The sequence below is a fragment of the Patagioenas fasciata genome, chromosome 1 (genome assembly GCF_037038585.1).
Source record: "Patagioenas fasciata isolate bPatFas1 chromosome 1, bPatFas1.hap1, whole genome shotgun sequence".
NCBI lineage: Eukaryota > Metazoa > Chordata > Aves > Columbiformes > Columbidae > Patagioenas > Patagioenas fasciata.
Genome location: NC_092520.1, coordinates 141,372,627 through 141,396,606, shown reverse-complemented (window position 1 = coordinate 141,396,606; position 23,980 = coordinate 141,372,627). Strand labels below are relative to the sequence as shown.

The 23,980-nt window shown below is 39.6% G+C and overlaps 1 protein-coding gene across 1 annotated transcript; it reads right to left on the bottom strand.

Moving 5' to 3' along the window:
- Positions 1 to 458: 458 nt before the first annotated feature.
- Positions 459 to 21,348, bottom strand: LOC136107059 (patatin-like phospholipase domain-containing protein 2). Its single transcript, XM_065847877.2, has 9 exons — positions 20,975 to 21,348; positions 15,022 to 15,254; positions 14,223 to 14,288; positions 11,208 to 11,417; positions 10,034 to 10,094; positions 7,759 to 7,971; positions 7,214 to 7,346; positions 5,923 to 6,039; positions 459 to 2,667 (listed from the first exon to the last, which is right to left on the bottom strand). The coding sequence occupies exons 1-9, from the start codon at positions 21,159 to 21,161 to the stop codon at positions 2,376 to 2,378; spliced, it is 1,512 nt and encodes a 503-aa protein (XP_065703949.2). The 5' UTR covers positions 21,162 to 21,348; the 3' UTR covers positions 459 to 2,375.
- Between the last annotated feature and the right edge of the window lie 2,632 nt (positions 21,349 to 23,980).

Genomic DNA, 23,980 nt, shown 5'->3' with positions numbered 1-23,980 from the left:
TCTGCCTGTTGGAGGTGGGTGATCAAAACTAAGCGCCTCCCAGCCAAGCTCAACACGCGACAGGAAGTTTAATTGACGTTGCAGCAGGTGGAGCGGCCAGCGCTCACCGCAGCCCAGAGAACCGGACCCGTCCTCTCAAACCGACATTAAAGACGTCCTAAATTACTTTAAACTGTTGTTTAACGCTGTTACCCCCACGGGAATTTTTCTTCTTCCCGACCCAAGTATGAACTTTGTTTTTAATTGCCTTAGTTTACAAATAACTTTCTGTATTTAAAACGATTGCAAATATAGTAGGTTTAAAATAAACGCGATTTCCGGGTCCAGCTGGAGCAGGAACAAGCACGAACTTCATAGCATATCTACCTCGTAACCATTTAGTCTTTTGAGTCTTCAGTGAAATAAACACATTCTGTTTTAATTCACACTAGGTGAATTATACTAAAGAAAGCTTAGAAAACATTGTAACAGATTATCTTTTTATTTTAGAAAAAGGAGACAAAAATCAGAGCTATGCATAACAGATGTCATTAAGGTAGATTTAAATGTTGTTAATGGATCTATTCAAGTACACAGAATGGAAGAAAAAGTTGGCATTCCTGCTTAAATTCTAAAACAGACTGGTAAAACCAACATTTTGCAGAACTTTACAAAATTAAATTAGAAATTTTCAAGTTATAAATAAATATAAAAACATTTTATCTTGTAATTAGAGTAACATTTTGAATTCTCCTTGCAAATTTGAAGATACATACACAGAAGAAATGAACAGAGATGAAATAAAATGGCACCAGACTTCTGCAGTATGGTAATTGAGCTTGAAACCTTTTGCCCTGTCCCACACCACTCTAAAAATCAATTTTAATGTTTTAAATTTTGCACTTCAAGCTTGGAGAAGTCATGGAGAAACTGCTTAAAGGCTGGTCTAATTAGAAATGCTACATTTTGCTCTTTGACAGACTTCTGGACACCACAGTTCACAGTCCAAAGTTCCCTTTCCTAAGCATCACAATCTAATGGCTGCTGCTCCTTGTATCAATACAAGATACCCTCAGTAACCATCCGCAGTCTCTCCCTGGGTGTACGTGAGTTGCACAAATAAGAAACCCCCACATTTCACATGCCTGCCCAAAAACACATGCACAAACTCAACTTTAAAGCCACCATCATTTCCTTCTACTTTTAAAAAATTGCACAAGACACGGTAACAAAATTGAAATTATGCAGAACCTTTGTAGCCAAGGGTGTTTTAAAATGCTCATCGCTCAATACAGATGTGACTTGGTTAACCTTCAGCCCATTTTTTGAGACCTTTGCACAGCTCCCTGGGTATTGATACTTGCAGTAAGTCTTAGTATTTGCTTCTTCTAATGATCTGTCTTGGAAAACTTCCTTTGGGTTATCATACCTTATTGAGACAGGAGGGGCCCTGTTTTCCTTCCCTCTCCTATCAAGAGGGAAGTGAAAGGCGGCAAGAAAAATCTATCCTGTTGGAGGGGAAAATGAGAACAATAGGGCATCAATTCAAGACAAGACGTAAACATCAATCACAACTTGCCATAAGTTGATTTTTTTGTTAACATCTGTGAAGTTTAACACGCCTCCACAAATTAGTTTGCTACTAATTACAGTCACCATTTAACCTACTTTTCAACATCCAGTGAAGTATTAAGCTCTCGTGTACAAAAAAAAGTCATCTGAAATCACTGAAACTGTACCTGTTCACACTTCAGGGGAATGTGTCCTATTTCTTATGTCTTTTTCCCCTTGAAGTCTTTGAAAAGGGAAAGAGCCATAGAGGAGAAGAAATGTGAACTGTGGAATACATACAACCACCTAGAATCATACTGTTCCTACAGTATAGTGTGCAGCCAACTTTTCCATAAACACAATAGTATGTTTAAACATAAGGCAAAGGGACACTGGAGGCCACTAAAAGTCTGATTTGTGTATTTCCCTTTTGAAGTAAAAGTCTGATTTAAGTGCTATAAAAGTAATCCTAACACATAATATTTTTAATTATATTTTTAAAAAGCTTTTGTCAGCTGTGGTTGGTTGTTTACAGAATTTACATTTTTATGCTGAAAGTAGATTTTTTTTAAACATTTATTTCCAGAGACACACCATTTACTGCAAGTCTTACTACAGCTGATTGAGCTGGTGCTTCCAACAGAATTGCAGTCTGTTACATAGTATAGCAGCCACCATTTTTATAATCATTGAAACAGTAGAATTCCAAAGGCAGATTTGTCAGGAAGCTGTAAACAAGTGATGTTCAAAGACTTATTGGCAATAACCAAAGTGATCTTAGTCCTTAATGATTTAAATTCCTCTGCCAAATTGGAATTTTGGAAGCTGTGGAATCTACTTCCAAATTAATACTCTGGAGCAGTTTGGAAACTTGTATCTGAGGAAGAGTCCAAATCTATTTCCAACCGAGACTCATCAGAATTTGGCAGAAAATTCGGATAGAGGTTTAAGTCTGAATGCTCCTGTGTGTTAGCAGAAGCACTTTTCATAGCTGAGTGCACGAAGCGTGAAGATTCCCAGAGCCAGGTTTCAAGGTCTGCAGAAGAGTGAGGCATTTTAAGCTGGCAGTATGAAGAATGAAATTCCACAGTAGATGGGACAGTTTGACATTTTCTTAGTGATGCATAATTGTCTTTCCTGTTAAAAATAAAACAAAACAAAATTTAAAAGATTTAACATTTCAATTACATTTCTATTACTGTTCAGATGTCTGACAGGAAATCTTCATGTAAGGAGAAAACTAGAGGAAAATAGTTAATTCTAAATGCATGTAGTGAGTAAGGATACGGGACAGCAGGAAGAGGATACTGAAGTGATCATATCTAAAAGAAGGGCACTCTGCCATTATGTGTTGTCCTCAGAAGTAGGTATAAAATATTTACATTAAAAGTCACACTACTCTGATAAGCAGAGAGGGGTGGACCTAGTTTGTGCATTACCTCTTAAGCAGTACTCATCCCTCCCCAGCTATCCATTTGGAACATTTGGTGATTTACCAATCATAGCACTAACTGAACATTAACAAGAATAATACCAACATTTACAAGTTGAGTAGCAAATATATTTGTTCAGCTTCCCAAATGCCACCTCTGCATTCCACTTTACAACCAGCTAATTATCACCAACCTGATGACAGCTGGAACAGAACTTTCCTACCCTCTAAAAGAGCACCTGAATCACCAAGTTAAGTCCTTTGCACCCTGAGAAACAGGAAACTGAAGGTGTCACCAAGAATATAGTTTTTCCTTCAAAGTTTTCTCTCCTCCTTTGCAGTGCTTTTGGGGAAAAAACCCAAAACAACCCGCAATGCCTCTTCTCCCACACAAAAAACCCAACTCATGATACACGCACTTCAACACCCATTTCCCTACCTGAAGTTTAGGTGCGCTAAAAGATACCACCCACCACCTTAAGTTTTCTGAAGGGATTTTCAAACTGTAAACAGCACAAATTTTCATGAGACTTAAGTTCGATTCCAAAACAGAAGCTAGATCTTATTACATAAGGGGAAGAGCATAAAAAAAGAGGTGGTGGTGGGGATTAGTTTCTGCAAAAGCAGCAGTAGGTTCTTGGTGGATGCTGAAACAAAGTACAAGCCCACAAAGAGTCACCTGCCGAATACAATGCAGGAGCTAGTTGCCTGAAAAGGGAATCCACTTAAAGGAAGGCTTCAGAAAACTTACAAGTTTGACAGCGTGAACAGTTCAGTGGTAGCTGATCACCCTGAAGTTCTCTTAAAAAGCACACAGGAAAAGCTGCATAACCACTACCTTCTGTTTTAGAGCCAAGAGCTTTATGCCCTTTCCACAAGCAGAGAAGCAATGTTTCTGGTTAGTCATGACTCTGTGACCAAATAACCCCTCTGAGAAGGTAGATCAGATCTGAGACAGTCCTGTGATTTTCCAAATGTCCGTTTCCAATGAAGAGTCTCACAACTGGCAAGGCTGGAACAGGAGGACCAGCAAGAAGCTGCTAAATAAGGGTAAAAGCAGGAAGATGACTATATGCAAATTTATTGTGGAAAGGAGTTAAATATCATTAAGAAGGGAAAAAGGACACTGGATTTGATGTGGTATCAAATACCTGAAGAGGTGACAGTAAGATGATAGCAAATATATAGCAAGAACATTTGTGCTCAGAGAGATGGCTTCAAAAACCAATTAGTGTTACACAAAGAACAGCCTTTAACTGATTCAGAAAGGGAGAAGAGAGGCTATTTTGTCTACAGGAATTAAATGCTTCCAAATTCTCAATAAAACCAAATATTGTACAAAGAAAATATTTTTACAACTTAATATTAAAGCCACCATTTAATAATTCCAAAAGGGGGGAGAAACCCAGGCTTCAACCTCATGAAGTCTTCCATTAAGCCAGAACCTTTAGTAGTAAGTTTGACTACCCTCTGCTTTTAAGGGATGGAGCATATGAAGCAGATCTTTTACGACACTCTTGTAAGAAGCTTTGCCAGGTTCTAGATTGAAGTAGGATCACGCAGTTCTTCTCAGACATATCAAATCTGCATGTCAGGTTCTTCATTTCACAGCATTGTCAGGGCAAAAAAAGACCATCCTTGATATTCCTCCTTATCTAACTTTATTACTAAAAACAGGAAGACAAAAGCTGAAGAATTCTTGGCTCAAATGAAATGGATTTTTTTTTTGTTTTAATTTAAAAATACACGGTATTTAGAACACAGCCCTGCTCTAATTGAAGTACCTGCTGCAGTTAGGATTCTCCAGTGCTAAAGCTCTCTCTTGGAAGATTTTATGGAGCATTTAAGAATTCTGTTCAGTTCTAATAGCTTTTTGGACTAATTACCCTTTCTTCTACCTCCTACCCAGCAACTCTGGTTGAGACAATCATTAGAAAAAAATATTGTAAAATAGATGTGACTCACTCTGCTAGTCTGGATTTCTTCTTTTTCAAATAAAATCTTAAGAGATTTCATATTTATAAGCATTTGGACCTCTCAGAGAGCCTGTGGCTCTCTGCTCATAGCATTACTGACATGGCTGTGCAACTCACTGTTTCAGCAACAAGTCCACTTTTTAACACAAAAACCTAAACTGAATGGTTTTCATATTGTGAAAGTTTGCTGAGTTCCTTAGGCAAATACTACACTCCCCAGCTAAAGATGAAACAATATAGTATTCTCATATTCATAGTGAGGCAAGTTGTCACCGATTCCTCTATACATACAGTGCTACCAAGATTAACAGAATTAAGAAGTCTGAAAGGCTAATTGTCTCACCAGCTTGGTAACAGAAGCATAATGAACCTTGTTACAACCAGGTTCGAGTCCACGTTTATCTTCCACAGAACCAGAGGTTCATAAAAAAATTTCACATTTGGAATTAAAAAATGGTAAAAAAATTGTAAAAAAAAAATTAATTCTTCCCAGCTATCTTACAAGACGGCCCTTCATATTATTGTGCTTTTACTCTCAGAACCTCCTTTGTCCAGACTCCGGAAACTCTAGTCTTTCTCTCGATGTTTTCCAGTTCCTACCTGCCCAATCTGATTAAAAACATCTTGAGCAACCTGTTCCTCCTCCTTTCCTCCTGATTGATCCAGCTACCATGGAGCAGAGCAGAAACAAAGTCTCTCTTCTCAGTCCCGTGCCTGTTCCATAACCCTCCCAAAAGCATAAGCCTGCCCATAGGCAACATCTCATAATCTACAATAGGTAGCAGTCATTGACCAGTCACAAAAAAGAAGCTCCAGAAAAAATTCTTAAGAAACAAATCTAAGGATTAGAAGGGGCAAGAACCGTTTTGTGCTACCTTTGAGAAAATTATTAAATCATGTTTTAAGATAGAAAAACTTGAAGTTCTGCCAAAAGAGAAAATGTCTAAAAACACATCATTTGCACACAGCAGCGCTCTAGTTTACCTGGATGTACAGAACAGCTTGCTTTTAGCCTGGGAATAGACTGTACCAGCAATCTGACAAAGCTGTTCTTGCATCCATCGAATATCAGCAGGCATGTCAGGAAACCAGTTTACTAACCTACAATCAAAAACAAAATACACTTGTTTCGTAAGCAGTAGATCTAATCCACAATATATTTTTACATACCACATCCAACATAATAAATTTTCGTTCTCCCCAAGTTAACTCCCCCACCAAAGTCCCCAGTTCTTCCCAACCTCCCTGAATTCCCATCTAGCCCACTTACCTCTTTTCTACAAGCTAAGAAAAAGGGCAGCACAGACCACAGCATCTCTGATCTATGCTGAGTGGCTGACCAGTATGTGCATTCCACACCCTGTGACAAACTTTTAGGAAACCTGCAAAATACTCCTGTCTCTGAGACCTCTTCATATGTGGCAGGAATTTTGTGGTTAAAGTTAGGTGCAAGAGGAAGGAAGAACAAAAGAAAAAAGAAAACAATGGAAGAACAAATAGAAGAGAGCAATAGAACAATATCACAAATGTATTTTTTTCCTTATGATACTCATAGTAGAAGTCAATAACACTGGAGGGGGACAAGGGGGAAAAACCCCACATAAATTCTGTTGAAACTTGCTTCCTCCTCATCCACCACAAAATGTCACAGAAGTACCACATTTAGAGGCAGAAAACCAAAAAATATTTTACTGGACTCCTATGTGGTTCCGTTTACAGAACATTTGATTTTTCAAGTATTTTCTTAAGATAGCAATGACATCTGCTGCCCAAGGACTAGTTCATGGTGCATTCATTTAGCAGAAATTCTCCTTTACTGGAATTGTAACACTTTTAAAATTAAGCCCTGTTTCAAGAGTACAACTTGCAGTCAACCTAAACAACTCTGATAAGAAAATTTATGTGGTAGGTAAACACTGGATTTCACTCCTAACTTCAAAAAGAAGCTGAAGCACAAGAACTATCTGGATAGAGCTCAAATACCACTGCAGAATATAGTAACAAAGAATGTGCTCCTGGAAAATACAGTAAGTTTTTTCTTTTGAGCAATTACAAGACAGCTACTAGTAATAAGAGTAAATTGTTTAAGAATCTTCTTAATGTGTTTATTTCTCTATCTTTAAACTATAGAACAGGATGCATTATGTAGGTAGAAATATGGTCTTTGGACAGTTACCACTTGAATTCTAGAGTACCTGCAACACAGATTAAGCTCTCAATGAGTAAATTTCTAGAAGTATAGTCATTCTAAAATTGTTCATTAAACCTTCCTTACCGTAAAGCAACAGAGTAAGCAGACTCCACTGGTAGCGTATACGGAAGCATCAGATAGGATATCACCCGCATTGGGAAGAGTTTAGAGAACTGAGCGTAGAATCCATTCTGTTCTTTACAAGCTTCCTGTAGTGCTTAAGAATAATAATTTTTGAAAAAGATGTTAGACTACTTTAAAGGAGTTTACCAAACTTTGAGCAAATTATTTAATCTTCAGTCAAGTTTATCAAGAGTTACTGAATAAGGCTCAGATAGAAAATGAAAGCAGTAATCTCAAGGCACTCATACCATAAGCCTTCTTCATGCTATTTTAAAATATTTGAAACACAAGGACAAAAGGCATTAACCAGAACTTCCAAGTACTTTAAATGAATGTATTTACATTTAGTAAGTATTTAAAGAACTTTCTTGGGTTGAGCTAGTCTCTAATATCACATGCAGTTGTAAGTTCAAATAAAAAGCATCTTATGCAAATTATAATAATAAGCAGGAGGAAAAAATAAAGTTTGCCATTCAAAGTTACAGGAAACAGCCTGAAGAATGTACCTTTACGAAGTCTAGGAGGTAGACTCTCGAATATACTCATCTCCAAGGGCTGTGGATTTTGCTTCAGCTGGTCACTAAGCACTTCCACTTTCAAAGTTTCTACTCTATTATCTGTCAACTCTTTTTTCTTCATATGGTCAGTGGGTTGTGCAGCCTCATGAGGATTTCTTTTTGTGAAGGACAAGTGGATATAAATTGAGTCACTCACAATACCTGAAAGAATCAAGAGCTTCCACTTAGGCTTGATCCACATGTGTGTAGAGTACCCGTATGGTACCTGTAGTCTCTGTATCTGTACAAAGGCCTATCCTGAGGGAACATTATCTACTCAACAGCAAGTACAGTGATGAATCCTCTTTTGCAGGTTTAAGTCTAACTTTAAAACAGGTTCTAAAGAAAAGGGAAACACGAACAATTAACTGAAACGACACTGGAAAAATGCAGTCATTTACCAAAGCTGTTTTCCAGCAACAAAGCCAATGATTTAAAGGAGAAGAAGAGAATCAATGTAATATTTATTTGAAAGAAAACACCTAATGCAAATCAGACATTTGCAAAATTTAACATGGCAGGTATGAGTAATTTGAGGCAGTGCAACAACAGGGTGGAGAAGGAAATCAAGTTGAGTACAATATCTTAAGATATATCCAAAATACAGATCTAAATCAACATTGGTTGTCTTGCAAAACTAGTGCCAATTAAGAAATAGCACTGATAATTACCTTAGAAACAAGCACTAGATAATGAGCACAAAGTAAAAAACACAATAAGGGTGTTTATACTCGGTTTCCAGAAAATCGTTATGAAGTTATTAAATATAAATTACTACAAAATTTGACTAGGAACTACATATAACAGAATCTGCATCCTACTTACAATTACTCCTAAAAGACAAATATCAAAAGAATATACAGTGAATTTAGCAGAAATGTTATCTGAAGTGTTACAGATAGAAGGAAAAAATTAACTCCTACAGCTGAAATAACAAGAAAGGAGATGCAGGATGAAATGAGTTTGGAAAGGTTATAATTACTACTGATTAAGCTTGAAGCAAGACAAACCTGTGACAGGCTAAGAGCAAAGGTGATCACAAGGTCAGTAGTGTGAAAAAGGAAGGCAGTAGTGTGATATAGAGGAGATGTGGGGACAGGCACCAAGCCAGAGCTGGAAGGAATCTCAGATATTAGTGTCAGATGGAAACACACAGGAAACTTGTGAGTGCAGTACAGCAACAGAACCCATCTTAGCACTGACAACCACAAATAATAGGCTCTTTGTCTAGTTTGTGCTTTTAATCACCTGGTAACAGGTAGAAAGTAGGATGTTCTCATTAAATATTTAGTAATATTGCTAGAAAAATTAAACTCTTAAGCAGAACCATGACGGTCTTTAACAGTGAAGAAAATTGTTACAAGCAAACCTGAATATTTAATGCTTAGTTATAACAGAGTATAAGCAGTAAGCACATCGAGATAGTATCAGCTGCAGTATTGCAATGCTGCCATACCTGTAACAGTGCAAACATCCCATTTCAGTTTCCATTCCTCTAATCCAACCCAGTACCAATTTGCTTCTGCATCCAAAGATTACAGGTGCTATGCATTCAACACATGGTTAACTTCACACTATAGCAAGTTACTGTCTTTAACTTGTTTGTCTCAAAACGTGCAGAGCAATAACATTTATTCATATAAAACATGTTACTAGAATTCTAGGAGTAAAGCAGACCAACTTTCAATTCTTCTTCAACCTATCTGGGTCCCAACAACTGCTACATTACAAGTCATCTTCTAAAGTCTTTCACGATGATTCTATACAGACTAAGGATTTGTCTGTGACTGAGTTTATATTGTTGCTAGACAGCTCCCAGTTCTGGACTATAGGGCTTTACTTAGAAATTCAGTTGGATGATAGCAGAGATAAGATAAAGGTTTCACAGGATTGGGAAAAATAGCCTATTCCTATCCTTCACAATTACCACAAAAGAAACTAATATAATTTCCCCAGAACTGGAATTCTTTGGTAACATTCACTTCACACAAATTTGACAAAAATCTAGAAGTTCAGCTTCTGTGTGGCAGCGCAACTTAAGTCAGGTAAATAGTTACTACAACTACATGACTTCTAGGAGTACTAAACTTACCATGATCCCTTCAAAAACCTCAAAGACGTAGCCTGGTCTTAGCTACATAGAACCCCTTCGTATTTTGGGGGTTTTTTTTGCAAATTCCGATTAAGACCACATCATTAATAATTATCCACAAGTGTAACATACCATTCTCTTTCAAGAATTTAAGAGCATCTGAATATCCTTGCTCACAGATCTCTCCCAGTACCTGCAAGCATAAGGTAAATGAGTCAGACAAAAAAACCAAAACATAAGATCAACACTTTGCAGAATGAAAAGCCACTTTCATTCACCCTCAATTCTTGCAAGAAAAATTTACATTAGTAATTCAACTGATTCAGGCTAATATGCCTACTATGATGATGCAGACGTGACCATGCATACATGAACTTGTCTTACAGCTATTACGGATGCAGTGAATGGTTCACCTAAAAGGACAGCATTCTAACAGTTTGCAATTTCCTCCCCCGTCTTTCTTTGACTAGCCTTTCAGCAGATGCAAGCAACACCAAAAAAGGGTGGCTTGGAATATGCCAATTCCCCTCCTTCCCTCCCAGTGCTTCCCACTTCCCCCAACTATGAAAAGTCAACTGTGCAATTCTCATGCTCAAACTCAGACTGAGTCCTCCACATGAAAACATCTTTCATCAGATGCAACACCAGCTCACCTACACAGTAGTCCTAGACAAAAAAAAAAAAGAAAGAATTAAAGCCTACATAAGTAGAATTTAACATTTTTCTTCAAGTGGTCAAAAAGCTCTCAATTGGGAAAAAAAAAATCTATAGCAGTCAGGAACATTAGTTTTCCTCTGAAGTATATGCCAAGCCAATTGGCAAAGTCTGTTTTCATTTTTTCCAGCTACCATAAGAGCAATTCAAGAGCATTTCCTTCATCAGATCTACAATAAACACCACTTGGCAAGTTTAATGGCAACTTGTCCACATGAAGTGTTAATCGAGAACTTTACAAAATGAAGCTGTAGAACTGCTTCAAAATTCTGAAGCACCTGGTTAAGCAGCTAAACATGAAAGGACTACAAACTGACAGTTATTAATTTACCAGTGTTGATTGTATGATAGAATCCTGTGCTAACTCCCAAATAAATACTGAAAGCCTGTAACAGGACATGCATTTTTAGTCTGAAAGAAACTAAAAATAAAGAGAATGAAGACAAGCTATGAAAAAAATAGAAACAAGAAGAGAAATATCACCAGAAAAGTTTATGACTACGTGAAATGCTAAGATTACTGTAGCTTTCTGCAAAAGCAAGGCTTTTATATGGAAAGCTGTTTTAGTAACTACATGAAGGCAGCGAGTTACCTTAGGTTCTGGTGGAAAGAGCGCTTGCGTTAAACGATAAAGGTTCCCCAAACTAAGCTGAATGCTGGTGTTGGTCAAATTCATTTCATGGAAGTTCGCAGAATTCCCCTTTGGACAGATATCACACTCCCCAGCAAAAGGAGAAACTGTGATGGTATTCTTAGATTCATAGTGAGGTAAGTTGTCACTGATTCCTCCATCCACATAGCGCTACAAAAATTAACAGAAATAAGAAGTTGCAAAGGCCAAAAATCTGTAACTAGCTGATTTCCCATGCAAAAATTAAATTTAAAGAATTAAATCTAAGACTGTGGCAGAACAGTCTCTGCCGATGGCCCCAGGCTAAACATTTTGAGTAGTGTGTAGTATTGGGAATTTTTCTGTATGTTTAAGAAAGAGCAAGTCCATTTTAAAGATCATAATCTCAAACAACACGCAGAGAAAAAGCAGCACAGCTGTCATCTCTTCCTCAAAGGAGAGCACCCACCAAGGAGCTACCAGGGTACTTCTTTAGAAAGAATGTGAGTAAAATAAGAGCTCTACACTTCAAAGCTCCAGTTCCATCATACTAAACCATTCAGTTCGAAAAATTACTCTTACTAAATAGAATTTGATATAAAAGCATCAAAAATATTTGGACATAAACACAATGCAAGTAAAAATGGACAATGCTTCAGAAACCTTGCCAGTCATTTCTATTCTGCTTTAAGTGCAAGCTTAGAAGCTGTTCCAGGTTATGCTTTTTATCTCCTTTGTGTTCAGTTGCCCATTTCTGTAGTTCTAATGTGTCATCACCACACACATTTTAAGATCCAAGACCTGAAGAGTTCTATACTGGGGTAACTAATCTGTAGTGCAGCAGATGCTATGGCCCAAGACAGCTCCTCCCAGTCACAACAGCCAACCTTCCAGTGGCACCAATTGTAGCCAATTTGTTCTGGCAGCAGAAAACCACATTACAGCTTTGCCAGTCTAGTAGCTGCATTTTCCTTCTTCCTAGTTAGCCAACAGAAATAACCTATAAGCCCTTGTAAAATGTAAAGGTAACAGACCGGGTGTTTTAAGCAGGAGCAACCTGCATTACCAATTTCATCAGCCTTGGTACTCGCTCCTTGGCCATTCTGAGAAATAAATTAGGAACAGGATGGCTCAGAGCAATTTATCCAACATACTCTTCTAGAACAGCCTGCTCCTACCTGTTAGCTTCCTTGGCTACCTTAAACCCAGCAGCATGCAGCTCCTGACAAACTTCCTATAGGTGTATAACACAATCACTAAGATACCCGTGCAATCACCAAGTCTCTTGTGGAAGTAGTAAGAACAACATAACAGGTTTGGCAAAGGAGGAGCCATAGTATGCAGCCTTCTCGTGAGATCATTAAGAGGTGGACGGATGCCTCTGAGGCACTGTTCTACAGAGGTAAATGGTTTTAATTATTTGGAGTCTCTGCCTGTCAGTTCCCTCTAGTAATTTTTCTAATCTAAAACCATTGCTGTGTTGGAAAGGGGTAAAAACAACCAAACAAAACCCACCACACCCAAAAGCTTCACAACTGGCAATCAGATATACCTATTGAAAGTTATCCTTAAGTCTTTGTTTTAAAGTACACATGCACGAAGCACCAAGCCAGTAAACAGCAAGGTGCTACAAAGTTTACCTGCTTTACATTCTACTGTGTTTAAGCCCTGCAGGAGTCATGCCAAACAGATGCAACTGTGCTATTCTTACCAAGTTACATCAAAAATGCCTCCTAAGCATTAAAATACTACCAAAATAATCACAAAGATCAAAATGATACAATTCCTTCCTTCAAAATAGGACCAAATAAAGTATCACCTGTATGGTTTTGTACTCTGAACTAAGCCTTTTAAAATAACATTGTTGTCTGGTGACAAGAACTGAACAGCCAGATTAGCCTGGATCCACCTAAACCTTGGATTCAGTCCAACGTCCTGTTTTCATAACACCTTTAATCTGGGAGAGTTTAAGGAGACATAGAAGGTTTAGAAGTACAGATAGAGAAAAATCCCTCTGCAGTTCTAATCACTTTTGCTTAAATTTCAGCATGAAGAAAATGCATTTCATGTCTAACCTTAACCTTTTAGCAGTTCAAGATGATCTTTAGAACCATCTGTAATCAACTGCTGATGAAGATATTTTGAGTTTTCTTTCAGTATTCTTCCCCTTTCGTTGTGTAACAAGCATCAAAGTTGGAAGGAAAGCAAATGCAAGTTAATACAATACTATTAACATAAAGCCATGAATGTCACTGCCTTGATTTGAAGTGCATGTCTGCTTCCAGACTTGTTAATCAAAACACCTACAACAAACTACACTAACTTTTCTGCAGTTGTTGCCAATTTGATGAGGGATTTTAGAAAACCCAGTATAGCCACAAAGTATTAAGAGGTTTTGTAACCAGCAGTTCCTGTGAAGTAATAGAACAGACTAATATACTGACACTTTACCTTCAAAAAGCAACCTTTCTTACACTGAATACAAATGACAGAAGACATTAAAAAGCTTTATTTCTATCTATCTGAACATGTAACTTTAATCCAGTTTTAATGCAGATCTACCTACTGCAAGGACACAAAGATATACAATAAACTATCTTGCAACATTATAGCTGTTTGTTTACAAAAAAAAAAAAAAAAATGGGTGACACGTCCTATAAACCTGTGCAGGTGAATGAGCATCGCTTTATTCAATAAACATTCATCCTTAAGTTAATTATTTGCTAGCTTAGAGGGTACTCTTTTAATGACTGCAATAGCAAGCAAGAAGAGAGGGAGCACATGTGTTTTGCAGGGTGAAGAAGAAATATACATAATAGATCTTTCACACACTTAGTATTTCCTTGCTCTTTTGAAAAGCTGTAAGATACAGCTGCAGTACTAGACACTATGATTAAGGCATTTATTTTACAGTAGGATAACTGAAAAATCATATACATTGTCTCTTAATATTTTCAGAATAACTAAAACTATTTTTAGATCTTAATAGAGACTTACCACACCTCTAAATGATGGTGGAATTAGGCCACAATAAATAGGGACAAATGAACTACAGATTAAAGCCTGTAAGAAAATAAGACCATATTAATTAAATAGCAACTGTTCCATTATTGAAATGATCATTTATCATTATCTCTTTAGGTGTTAGCAAAAACAACTGAGCAAGCAACTGAAAAAATCTTCAGCAAGTACACCTGAATAAAAAGGCAGTAGTGGTGGTGGTGGGGAAACTACTATCAAGCATGATTTTAAACAGGATGAGAATATTCTACATTTCTTTTTTAGAATGTAACCACACTCCACCTAAAAAAATGGTAAGACTCATTAAAAGATCATTTCTAGAAATGCTAATTAGCAAGGAAAAGTTTATGATCATTCACTCAAGCTATAAATTTTCTAATTCTTGGATCATATTAAACTAGCTTTGTAACTTGTATTAAGCATTTTTAAAATAACTATTTTTGACTGTTTCTTGATCTTTGACTTGTTTCTTATAAGAATGACCTTAAAAAAAAAAAAAAACCTGTACTTCTTGAATAAGAATTCTTAGATACACTACACTTTACAGGCATTTATCCTTTTAAGATTGATTCTACGTACCTACTCATTAAAACAGTTTGCAGATGTATTGATGGGAAACTTAGTAAGTGAATTTAGCATAATGAAGCTTGAATTCGTCTTTAAAATACTGTCAAAGTCACAATATCATAAAATGTTTAAAAATGGAATCCAACAGATGGCATCAAATGGATTTAAGATTACAGAAACTTTTTAAAGTTGCCAAAAATAAACATACCTGGACAACTTCTTCCTTAGAGTTAAAATGAGATATCAATGTATTTTTACCATCTGATACTCTGGTTAGTGAAATACAGAGTCTCCCCGAAGACAACTGGTGAGTGTTTTCTGGAAGATTTCTCATGAGTCCATCTCTTATTATCTTTATTACATTAAAGGAAGGATGAAGAGGACCAAGATTCCGCTTTCTAGCTTCTTTGGCTAATGCCATAACATCTGCACAAGCTTGAACTGAAAATAAAACGCATTTTGTTTAATAACAGAAGATATGTCCAAAACCAAAAAACACACTTCCAGTAAAAAGCATGTCTAGAGATCCAACTTTTCTCTCTGATTGCTAGCATGAAAATTCAAAGGCCTTCTTACAGATAAAATAACTGCCCACTAGTGTTTAATGGGGTTTAGGAGTTTTCTGAGGAAAAAAGACACTTCAGACTCTCAAATAGAACTCTTTGTGAAGACCCAGCCACTAAGTTACTTATACGTTATTTATATGTAGACTGTAGGTGTAAGATACCCATATAAGATGCTTCCATTTGCAATTATTCATTCCAGAAACTTTCAGTAGAAACAAAGATGAGTGACTTTCCATAAGCATGTACACACAGACGTATTCCATATGCAACATCCATAAAAAGCCAGTGTACGATGCACAGATTTAAGGTCCGCACTATGTCTAGAATAACCAGAGCACCCAAGTTCATCACAGCTAGTAACGCTTGTTGGACTTTAACCAAACTAATTAACCAAACTAAAGGTTTCAGGGCACCATTTACCTTCATTTATATATAAACACAATAAATGGAACATTAAAGGTGAACATTAGAAGGGAAGTTTTTAAAGTAGTGGGTAAGGAACATGGAAGTGATCTGTAACACCTCTCACGTCTCCACTTAAATAGCTGCATTTTTACCAATATGCAACAGACCTAATTTTTTCTCCAATTAAATCAGCATTTTGGAACCAGACAAAACCACTACAGAAGACACAATTGTTCCCAAAGAACAGGAAAATAATTCTAGCAACCACATATCTAATCATAGGAAGAACAGCAGTTCATCCACCTGTAATGTTTTGTTAAAGTTTTTAATATAATGTTTCTCCAGGGCATACTTTCAAGAAACTGCCTGATAAATTCTTCAACTTGGTAGAGGAAAGGGGTTGGGGAGGAAGGTCAAAGTAACAGGTTGTTAGCCTGAGTGATATGCTACAAGGTCATCCAAAAATATTTTCAGAACTTGCATATTTTAACATACATAGACTCTTTCTAGAATAGATAGGATTCAAATTACAAAGTTAGATTGACCACTGCACTGGAAACAACTTTGCTTTAAGCCTTTGAATTCAAATTAATTTCCAAAAATATCATCTTTCTACAATGTTATTTCCTCCCCTCCTCCCCCCCAAATAGCAATACCTAAACCTTTCTAATTCTTCGCACAGTAAGCCAAGAGTCTATATTCAAAAAAGAATATACCTAAAAATAACTTATGTATCAGACATACTCCAACTCTTTTTTTTCAGTCCACCCTTGCAGAGTGAAGCTTGGACCATGAATCTGCTGATACCAGTGGGCTGACCCTGCCTCATGCCCCAGGAAACAGCAAACAATTTATTAGACACAGCTCACCATTCATGGTCATACACATGCTTATGTTAGCAAAACACATTTTACATGCAATTGAAAAAAAAAAGGCACAAGACATATTCTGGCAAGTGATGAAGTTATTTCCAAAAGTAGTTATGTAGACAGTTTTAGCAGTTCTACTTTTTAAGCACTCACATATAAATCACAAACCAATTTAGCAATGTTCAATCTTCTAAACCATCTAAAGAGTGATATCAGGCATGTTCAGGAGTTTTGAGATACTGAACTACCAGAACTCTGTCCAGGAACAGCAGTCTCCGTGCATGCATTACTTCCTTTTGCAAAATAAGTACATTTTTGAAAACTTATGCACCAAGCAAGTAAACTGCTTGTTCTAGAAAACAGACCAAGAGCATTGGGTATATAGATGCACAAGCAAACAAATACACACACTCTCACCTCTCTGCCAGGTCTTGACCCTGTTTTTCTACCTGGCATCCTGTCAAATTTAAGATCATGCTATAACTCAAGTTTGAAGCATGGCCATATGTTCACTCATTTGCACTGCAGGCCTGTTTCTGCAGAAGAATATGAAGTAAACCAGTGCACTCTACTAGCCTTGTGTTGCAAATATTTACCTCTCACTATAAAAAAAAAACATCAGGCAGGTATCACCCTACTTTACATACCCCATTAAAGGGCTGTGAAACTGATGACTTGAAACAGTTTAGATTTTTAACTCCTGTAACATCAGCTTCCTTTCAGAAAATAGCTAACCATCAAAATTAAATGTGATTTCACAGTTTCCCCATCTATTCTACATACAGGAATTTCTACATTTGAGGTAGTCCATACAGAAAAAAAAAAAGGCAAAAATAAAGTTTGCATATTTTATTTATTGTAACCTGTTTTAAATATAAGAAGGGCTTCTAAGCAGAAAAAGTAAAATGTTTTGTCTACCCAAGAGTATGTGATATTAAAACACTGACAATTTTAAAATACATTAATTACTAATTCAAGACTTCAAAGTATTCAAATTTCTTTTCCTTCTTCCTTCCATCCTCAACAGGAATAAAATGCAGTTACCTCCTAGGCTGGTGTATTCCCAAATGGGATCTTCTCTTTCCATGACAACAGAAAGGGACAGAGGGCTAGACCTCAGGTCACAGTGGGATTTTAGGCAGACCTTGGTACATCCATATTATTTATTTTATATGCAAGAGAGGTAAATAAATTAATGTTCCTATTAAAGGTGAACTGTTTCTAGTTACCTTTCTATATTCCTAGTTATGTTTCTATGCTTTTTTTTTTAATGGTTGAAAAACTATTGATTTGTTTCCCACAGAGGAAAACCAGACATTGTATTTACAGCCCACAACAAACTTCTGCTCTTTAGTGCCCCACTTGAATGGACGACCACATTGCCACTGAAATACCAGATCTCCAACACATCCATGGGGAACACCTAACAAGACTGCAGCTTAACAGTGACAATTTGGAGTAGTTTGGAGTAGCTTGGAATGCACTTCATCCTAAAAAGAACAGTCACATCTAAGCTTCTCCCTCTGCCTTCTTACTCAGTTTGGGAAATTACACTTTTTTTTTTTTTCATTCAATGGCTAATGTTTACAGTTATTCAAACTTGAAATTCTACAGACTCTCGGTTTGCCTATCCAACAGGTAACATGAAGCACAAAGAAAACCCTTTATTTAAAGCATCAGGCTACAAATGTGTAAGAGACAGGACGTGCATGTTAATTCCAGTCAAAAACCCCTGGTCATATGTACACATGCAAACGCAGTTTTCTGCCCACCAAGTGTAATAATTCAGGGCTGGGTCCAGTCAAGTCCTGAACACCACCAAGGATGGAGATCTTACAATCTGTCTGGGTACCTGTTCCAGTATTTTACCACCCTCAGGGTAATTTTCTTTTCTTTACATCTAACCAGAATTTGGCATGTTCCAGTTTCTGTCTGCTTTCTCTCCTCTTTCCACTGCACATCTCTGAGAAGAGTCTGGCTCCAACTTCTCAGTGAAATGCAACTGTGACAAGATGTGGGACTTAAAACCACAGCTGCAGAAATAACAAATACTGTGTGTTAAAGCATATCAATGTAAGGGAGGTATAGAACATAAACTAATAAAATGTATCAAATTATTATACCACATGGTGTTTCTTTACAGCTTATTTACAATCTTCTGTTTTCACACAAACTCACAAAAAAGTAACAGCTAAAAAGATATAGAATTAACACAGGAATAGCTTCTTAGTTTGATGAATCTACAATGATTCACGGATTTTAGAATGCCTTCCAACATTCTCAAGTGGCTTTTTTTTTTAAGTTTGCAGAATAAAATACACTTGACCATTAAATACGTGGGCAGTGACCACACACATACTATTCTATTAGTTAGAGAGAAGCAAAATCCCAGTTGGCAAATGAGAAGGGACAGACAAGGGAATCATTTGAAGTCTGCAAGTCTCAATTATTAAAATGCTATTTTTTTTTTAAACTGCTAATAACACATACTTTCAGGTAAACAATATACTTTCTTTGTGCTTAAAAGCGCTTCAAATAATTAGAGAAGCTTACTTCTTAAACCATGTACAATGACTTAAAACTGGATACACTCTAAAACAGTTATTGTGGATAAATATTTCTTTTAAAAGCTGACTTTAGGCTCATAATGACTCAAGCATGTTATATTAGGACATTACAGCAAAGTTAAATTAAAAAATTTAAGTAGCACAAGTTTATTGCTAAAGCTTTTAAGAAATTAAGCATATGTGATAGAGATCAGTGGCTAAGCAGCAGGGACAAGCATTTCACAGCATTACTGTCTTGCACATAGAGAGAACTTCTGTTCATTTTAGTGAATTGTTCCCTCAGAAAATTAAATGCAAAACCCAAACCTTCTCCAAATTCAAAATAATATCTCAGTTTTCCTCCTCTAAGTAAGATGAAATATGAATTTACAAAATCATCTAGTTCTACACCTGTTAAGGGTACCGCTAACAGAAATAATCAGTGTTGAGTCATGAACTAGACAAGCTTTTACTCAGTGGACCTCTTTGATTTAAAAGGAAAACCATTTTCAGATTTCCAGGCAGTTCCCTGAACACCTTCATATTTTATTTTTATCAAGCTGCTTTAATGTGCAGCATGTCTAATTTACTAGATAAATATATATTTGGGTTCTTATGAGCCCCAAATAGGTGAAAGTAAGGTACCCTCTTCTTACTGTTAGGAAGCGTTGGGTTCTTATGAGCCCAAAATAGGTGAAAGTAAGGTACCCTCTTCTTACTGTTAGGAAGCATTGACTTCAGAAGACTATTCAAGCAAGCTAACAGCTTTTTATCAGAAAATAGCCAGTACAAATACAAATCAGGATTAACTCTTATTAGTCAAATTGCAACTAAAATCAGTTATTTTAATCACGCCACTGCTTCTAACCGTATAGCTAAGTGACCTATGCAATATACATTGTGCGCAGATTAAAGAGGAAAAGCACATTAAAGCTAACCTAAGCCCTGACCTTAACTCTCTTAGCCTCACCCCAAGAAAGAAGAAGCTTTAGAGGAAGCAAGTTAAAGCTCGCTGAAACTTCATCTGCAAAGATAACTACAGAACAGATGTCCTTGCTATTTTCCAATAAACTGTTAATATCTCATTTCAAACTGATGACAGGGTTCGATTCTTTGCCCTGAAAGGTGTTATTCAGTGGCATCCCACTCTCCCAAGTTTTCAATTCCTCCGCTTTGCACCAAGGTAAAGAGCAGTTGTCACCAACGCGGTGTTTGCAACCCTGAGGCCAGGAGGCACAGGAGCTGCTCAGACAGACACACATACCTGTCCCTGGGGCTGTAAACTCCGACCAGCTGACTTACACAAGTGTTGAAATCGGATGAGGCACACGGCAAGATCGTTTCTTGTGCCCGGGAGGTTGCTAAATAACCACCCGAGGCGAAGAGGCGCTAACCTTACCGCCCGCTTCTTGCCCTACCCTCAAGGAAACATAGGATTTTAATGTATCTTACTCGGGATGGACGGAATGGGACGTAAGGAAACGAAAAAAAAAAAAAAAAAAAGCCATAGAACCTGCTCGGGTTTAACTCCAGAAGAGGGGTCGTGTTCCTCTTCGGGGGCAGAAAACGAGAAAAGGGAAAAGCGCCATCCCCGCCCCGCGGCTGTCCCTGGCGGAGGCTCTCCCCAGGCCCGCAGCCGCCCTCCCCCTCCTCCGCCGCAGCGGCAGCCGGCCCAACCCGCCACCCCTGCGCCCTCCCCGGTTCGGCTCTCCTCGCCCCGCTTCCCTCATCCCTCCAGCCCCCCACCGCGGCGGCAGAAGCGCGGAGCCGCTGACCCAGATTGCCGCCTCCGACGAGCACGGCGCCGGCGAGCGCCCCGGCGGAGGCGCCGTAGACGTGACGGGCGTCGCGGATGATGTGCGGGGCGCGCTCCTGCAGGCAGCTGGCGGCGCCGATGTGGTAGACACCCAGGAAGCCGCAGCCGGCGAAGGAGACGCTCCAGCCGCGCTCGCGGTCCAGCATCGTCACCGGCGGGCGCGGAGCGGCGCCAGGCGCCTCACAGAGAACCCAACTCTCCCGGCAGCGGCGGCCGCCGCTGCCCAGCGACTGAGGCACTACCTGCGGGGCCGCCCTGCGGCTTTACATGACGGCCACGCCCAGCGCCGCCGGCCGGCGCAGCGACCAATCCCGCGCTTCCGTTCACCTCCGCCCCGGTGGCCCAAGGCGCCCAAGCCAACCCGAGGGCAGATGCAAAGGAAGCCACGCCTCCTCGCTTTTGTCGTCACAGGGGAGGGCGCGCGGCGGGCAGTTGGAGCATTGCGTGACCGGTGCTTCCCGTGGCAGCGCCCCGGGATCCAGCCGCGGTCTCTTCGGCCCCTCCGGGGCTACACAGCCCCCCTTGTGCCCGGCTCCTCGCCCTGCGGGGCGGCTGGCTGCTCCCTGCGCTGGCGGGAGGCGGTCCTGCACACCCCGCCTGCGGCCGCGAGAGGGGGCCCGGGCAGCCGCGCTGCGGTGATACCGAAACGCCCCTTTGGGTCTTCAGATAGGGAATGGAGGCAGCGCTGGCATGTGCCGCTGCTCCCGGCTGTGGCGGGGTAGCGGGACGCGGCCCGACACCCACAGCGCGGGCAGGCGGCGGAAGGTGCGGGTTTAGCAGTTACCTTGGTTATCCAAGGCACAAGTAAAATATCATGCTAGCGTGTGCAATCATAGAATGCCCTGAGTTGCAAGGGACCCACAAGGACCATCGAGTCCAACTCCTGTCCCCATATAGGCCAACCCCCAAATTCATACCATCTCTCTGAGGGCGTTGTCCAGTCTCTTGAACACTGTCAGGCTTGGGGCTGTGACTGCAGTGCAGTCTCCTCTTCTTGTCCCACTCTGCACTGGTGAGGCCTCACCTGGAGCACTGGGTGCAGTTCTGGGCACCACAGGATGAAAAAGATACAAAGCTACAGGAGAGTGTCCAGAGGAGGCCATGAAGTTCGTGAAGGGTTTGGAGGGGAAGCTGTATGAGGAGCAGATAAAGTCACTGGGTTCGTTCAGCCTGGAGAAGAGGAGACTGAGGGGAGATCTCATGGCAGCTACAGCTTCCTCGCAAGGGGAGGAGGAGGGGCAGGTGCTGATCTCTCAGGCAACCAACAAAAGGACCCGAGGGAATGGCAGGAAGATGTGCCAGGGGAGGTTTAGGTTGGACATTAGGAAAAGGTTCTTCCCCCAGAGGGTGGTGGAGCACTGGAACAGGCTCCCCAGGGAGGTGTCACGGCCCCAAGCCTGACAGTGTTCAAGAAGAGACTGCACAACACCCTCAGACACATGGTGTGAACTGTGGGGTTGTCCTGTGCAGGGACAGGAGCTGGACTCTCTGATCCTTGTGGGTCCCTTCCAAGTCAGGACATTCTATGATTCTATTATAAGAATAATCTCTATTTTTTTCTGAGTATCTCAGACTGTTAACTGACACAATTCCATGTTCACGTTCTACCAACATTTAACAGACAAGTACAAGCATAACAGCTAAATGTCATCTGTAGTCTAGAACAGTGTCATCTAAGAGGTTTAATAGTACCTGGCTGACCCATCAAAAACAGATGTCAGGTCCTGATGGACTTTTGGAGGTCTCATAGTGGCATCTTTAAGTGCCTGAAGACCTCCAGAAAATCTGAAGGACACTGGTAGAGTGATTGGCACCAGCTGATCCCTTGCAAATGCCTTTACAGAACTGCTTCATGCAGTGCCACCTCATGATGTCTAACTTAGCTGCAAAGAGGGTCATATGTTTCCTAAAACACCGCTGTGGGAGATCTGTCTATTCGCTACATAATACGTCTGTACAAAGGTGCTGCATTGGTGTCAACCAACCCTAGCTCTTGTCTGTGTCAGTTTAGCAATACAATTATGCTTTCAGCTCTGCGACTATTTTCCTCACCATTAGTTCAGGTATTTCTGTGGAGTGCTGCATTGCAGGCCAGAGATGTCTCCTAAATGTTTCTCTGCTCAAGTCCTCTGGAATTCCTAAATGCATCTGAACATGTCCCGGCACAGTTTAGCTCCCTGTAAAAGGTGTTGGTTTCCTCCAAAACTTGTAAGAGGAACTGGCAGCTGTATGCGACTCCATCTCCACAAATCTGGGAGTACCATCACTCTCCTGCTGAAATACTGGTGGAGATGGAGCAGCTCAGAAGGGAATTCACAATTACTCTGCCCAGCAGGGAGCTCCCCAGAGCTGGACTATGAAAAAAACAGAGAACGGCACATCTGAAATCCTCTAAGATTTAATTGCCTCAGGGCTGCAGAAAACCTCTTTAGCTTCTTGCATGCACCATCATATCCTAACAATGCGATTTAAAAACATCACAAGAGTCCAAGAGGAGCTCATACTTTCCAAATACACCTGGGAAGCGTTGTGTTGAGTAATTTTTTGTTTATAGCAAGCACACTACCAGGAAGAGAGAGCAGGATTCAAGCTCTATTTCAGTCTGAGTGGGCTTGAAGCCATACTGAGCAATCATTAGACAGTGTTACTAGGGAGATTTTCGATAAGCCTCGGCAAACACTATGATGAGAAACTCAGGATTCTGCTCCAAGTGAGCACAACAAGCACTTGGCCATACTTCCACTTTTCCAACCTCTAACTTGGCTTTCTAGCCACCTCTGTCTTGTTGGGCCATGCATCTTCATTCATTGACTCATCATTTCAATGAGCAGAGAAGAGAGTGTCCTAATCCCAATCCTGCCTGTCATTTAAGCACTTCCCCTCATTTAGAGAACAGGGAGGTGCAACACTGAACCCATTTCAGTTCACAAGGAAGGAGGGAGCTGAAAAGCGAGAGGAAACTACA

Excerpts from the sequence above, each read along its gene's own strand:
- LOC136107059 (XM_065847877.2), bottom strand. The coding sequence starts at position 21,161 with ATGCTGGACCGCGAGCGCGGCTGGAGCGTCTCCTTCGCCGGCTGCGGC. Across the intron at positions 10,095-11,207 it reads TCTTTCCACCAGAACCTAAG|GTACTGGGAGAGATCTGTGA; the intron begins GTAACTCGCTGC and ends TTATGCTTGCAG. Across the intron at positions 6,040-7,213 it reads GCTTACTCTGTTGCTTTACG|GTTAGTAAACTGGTTTCCTG; the intron begins GTAAGGAAGGTT and ends TTTTGATTGTAG.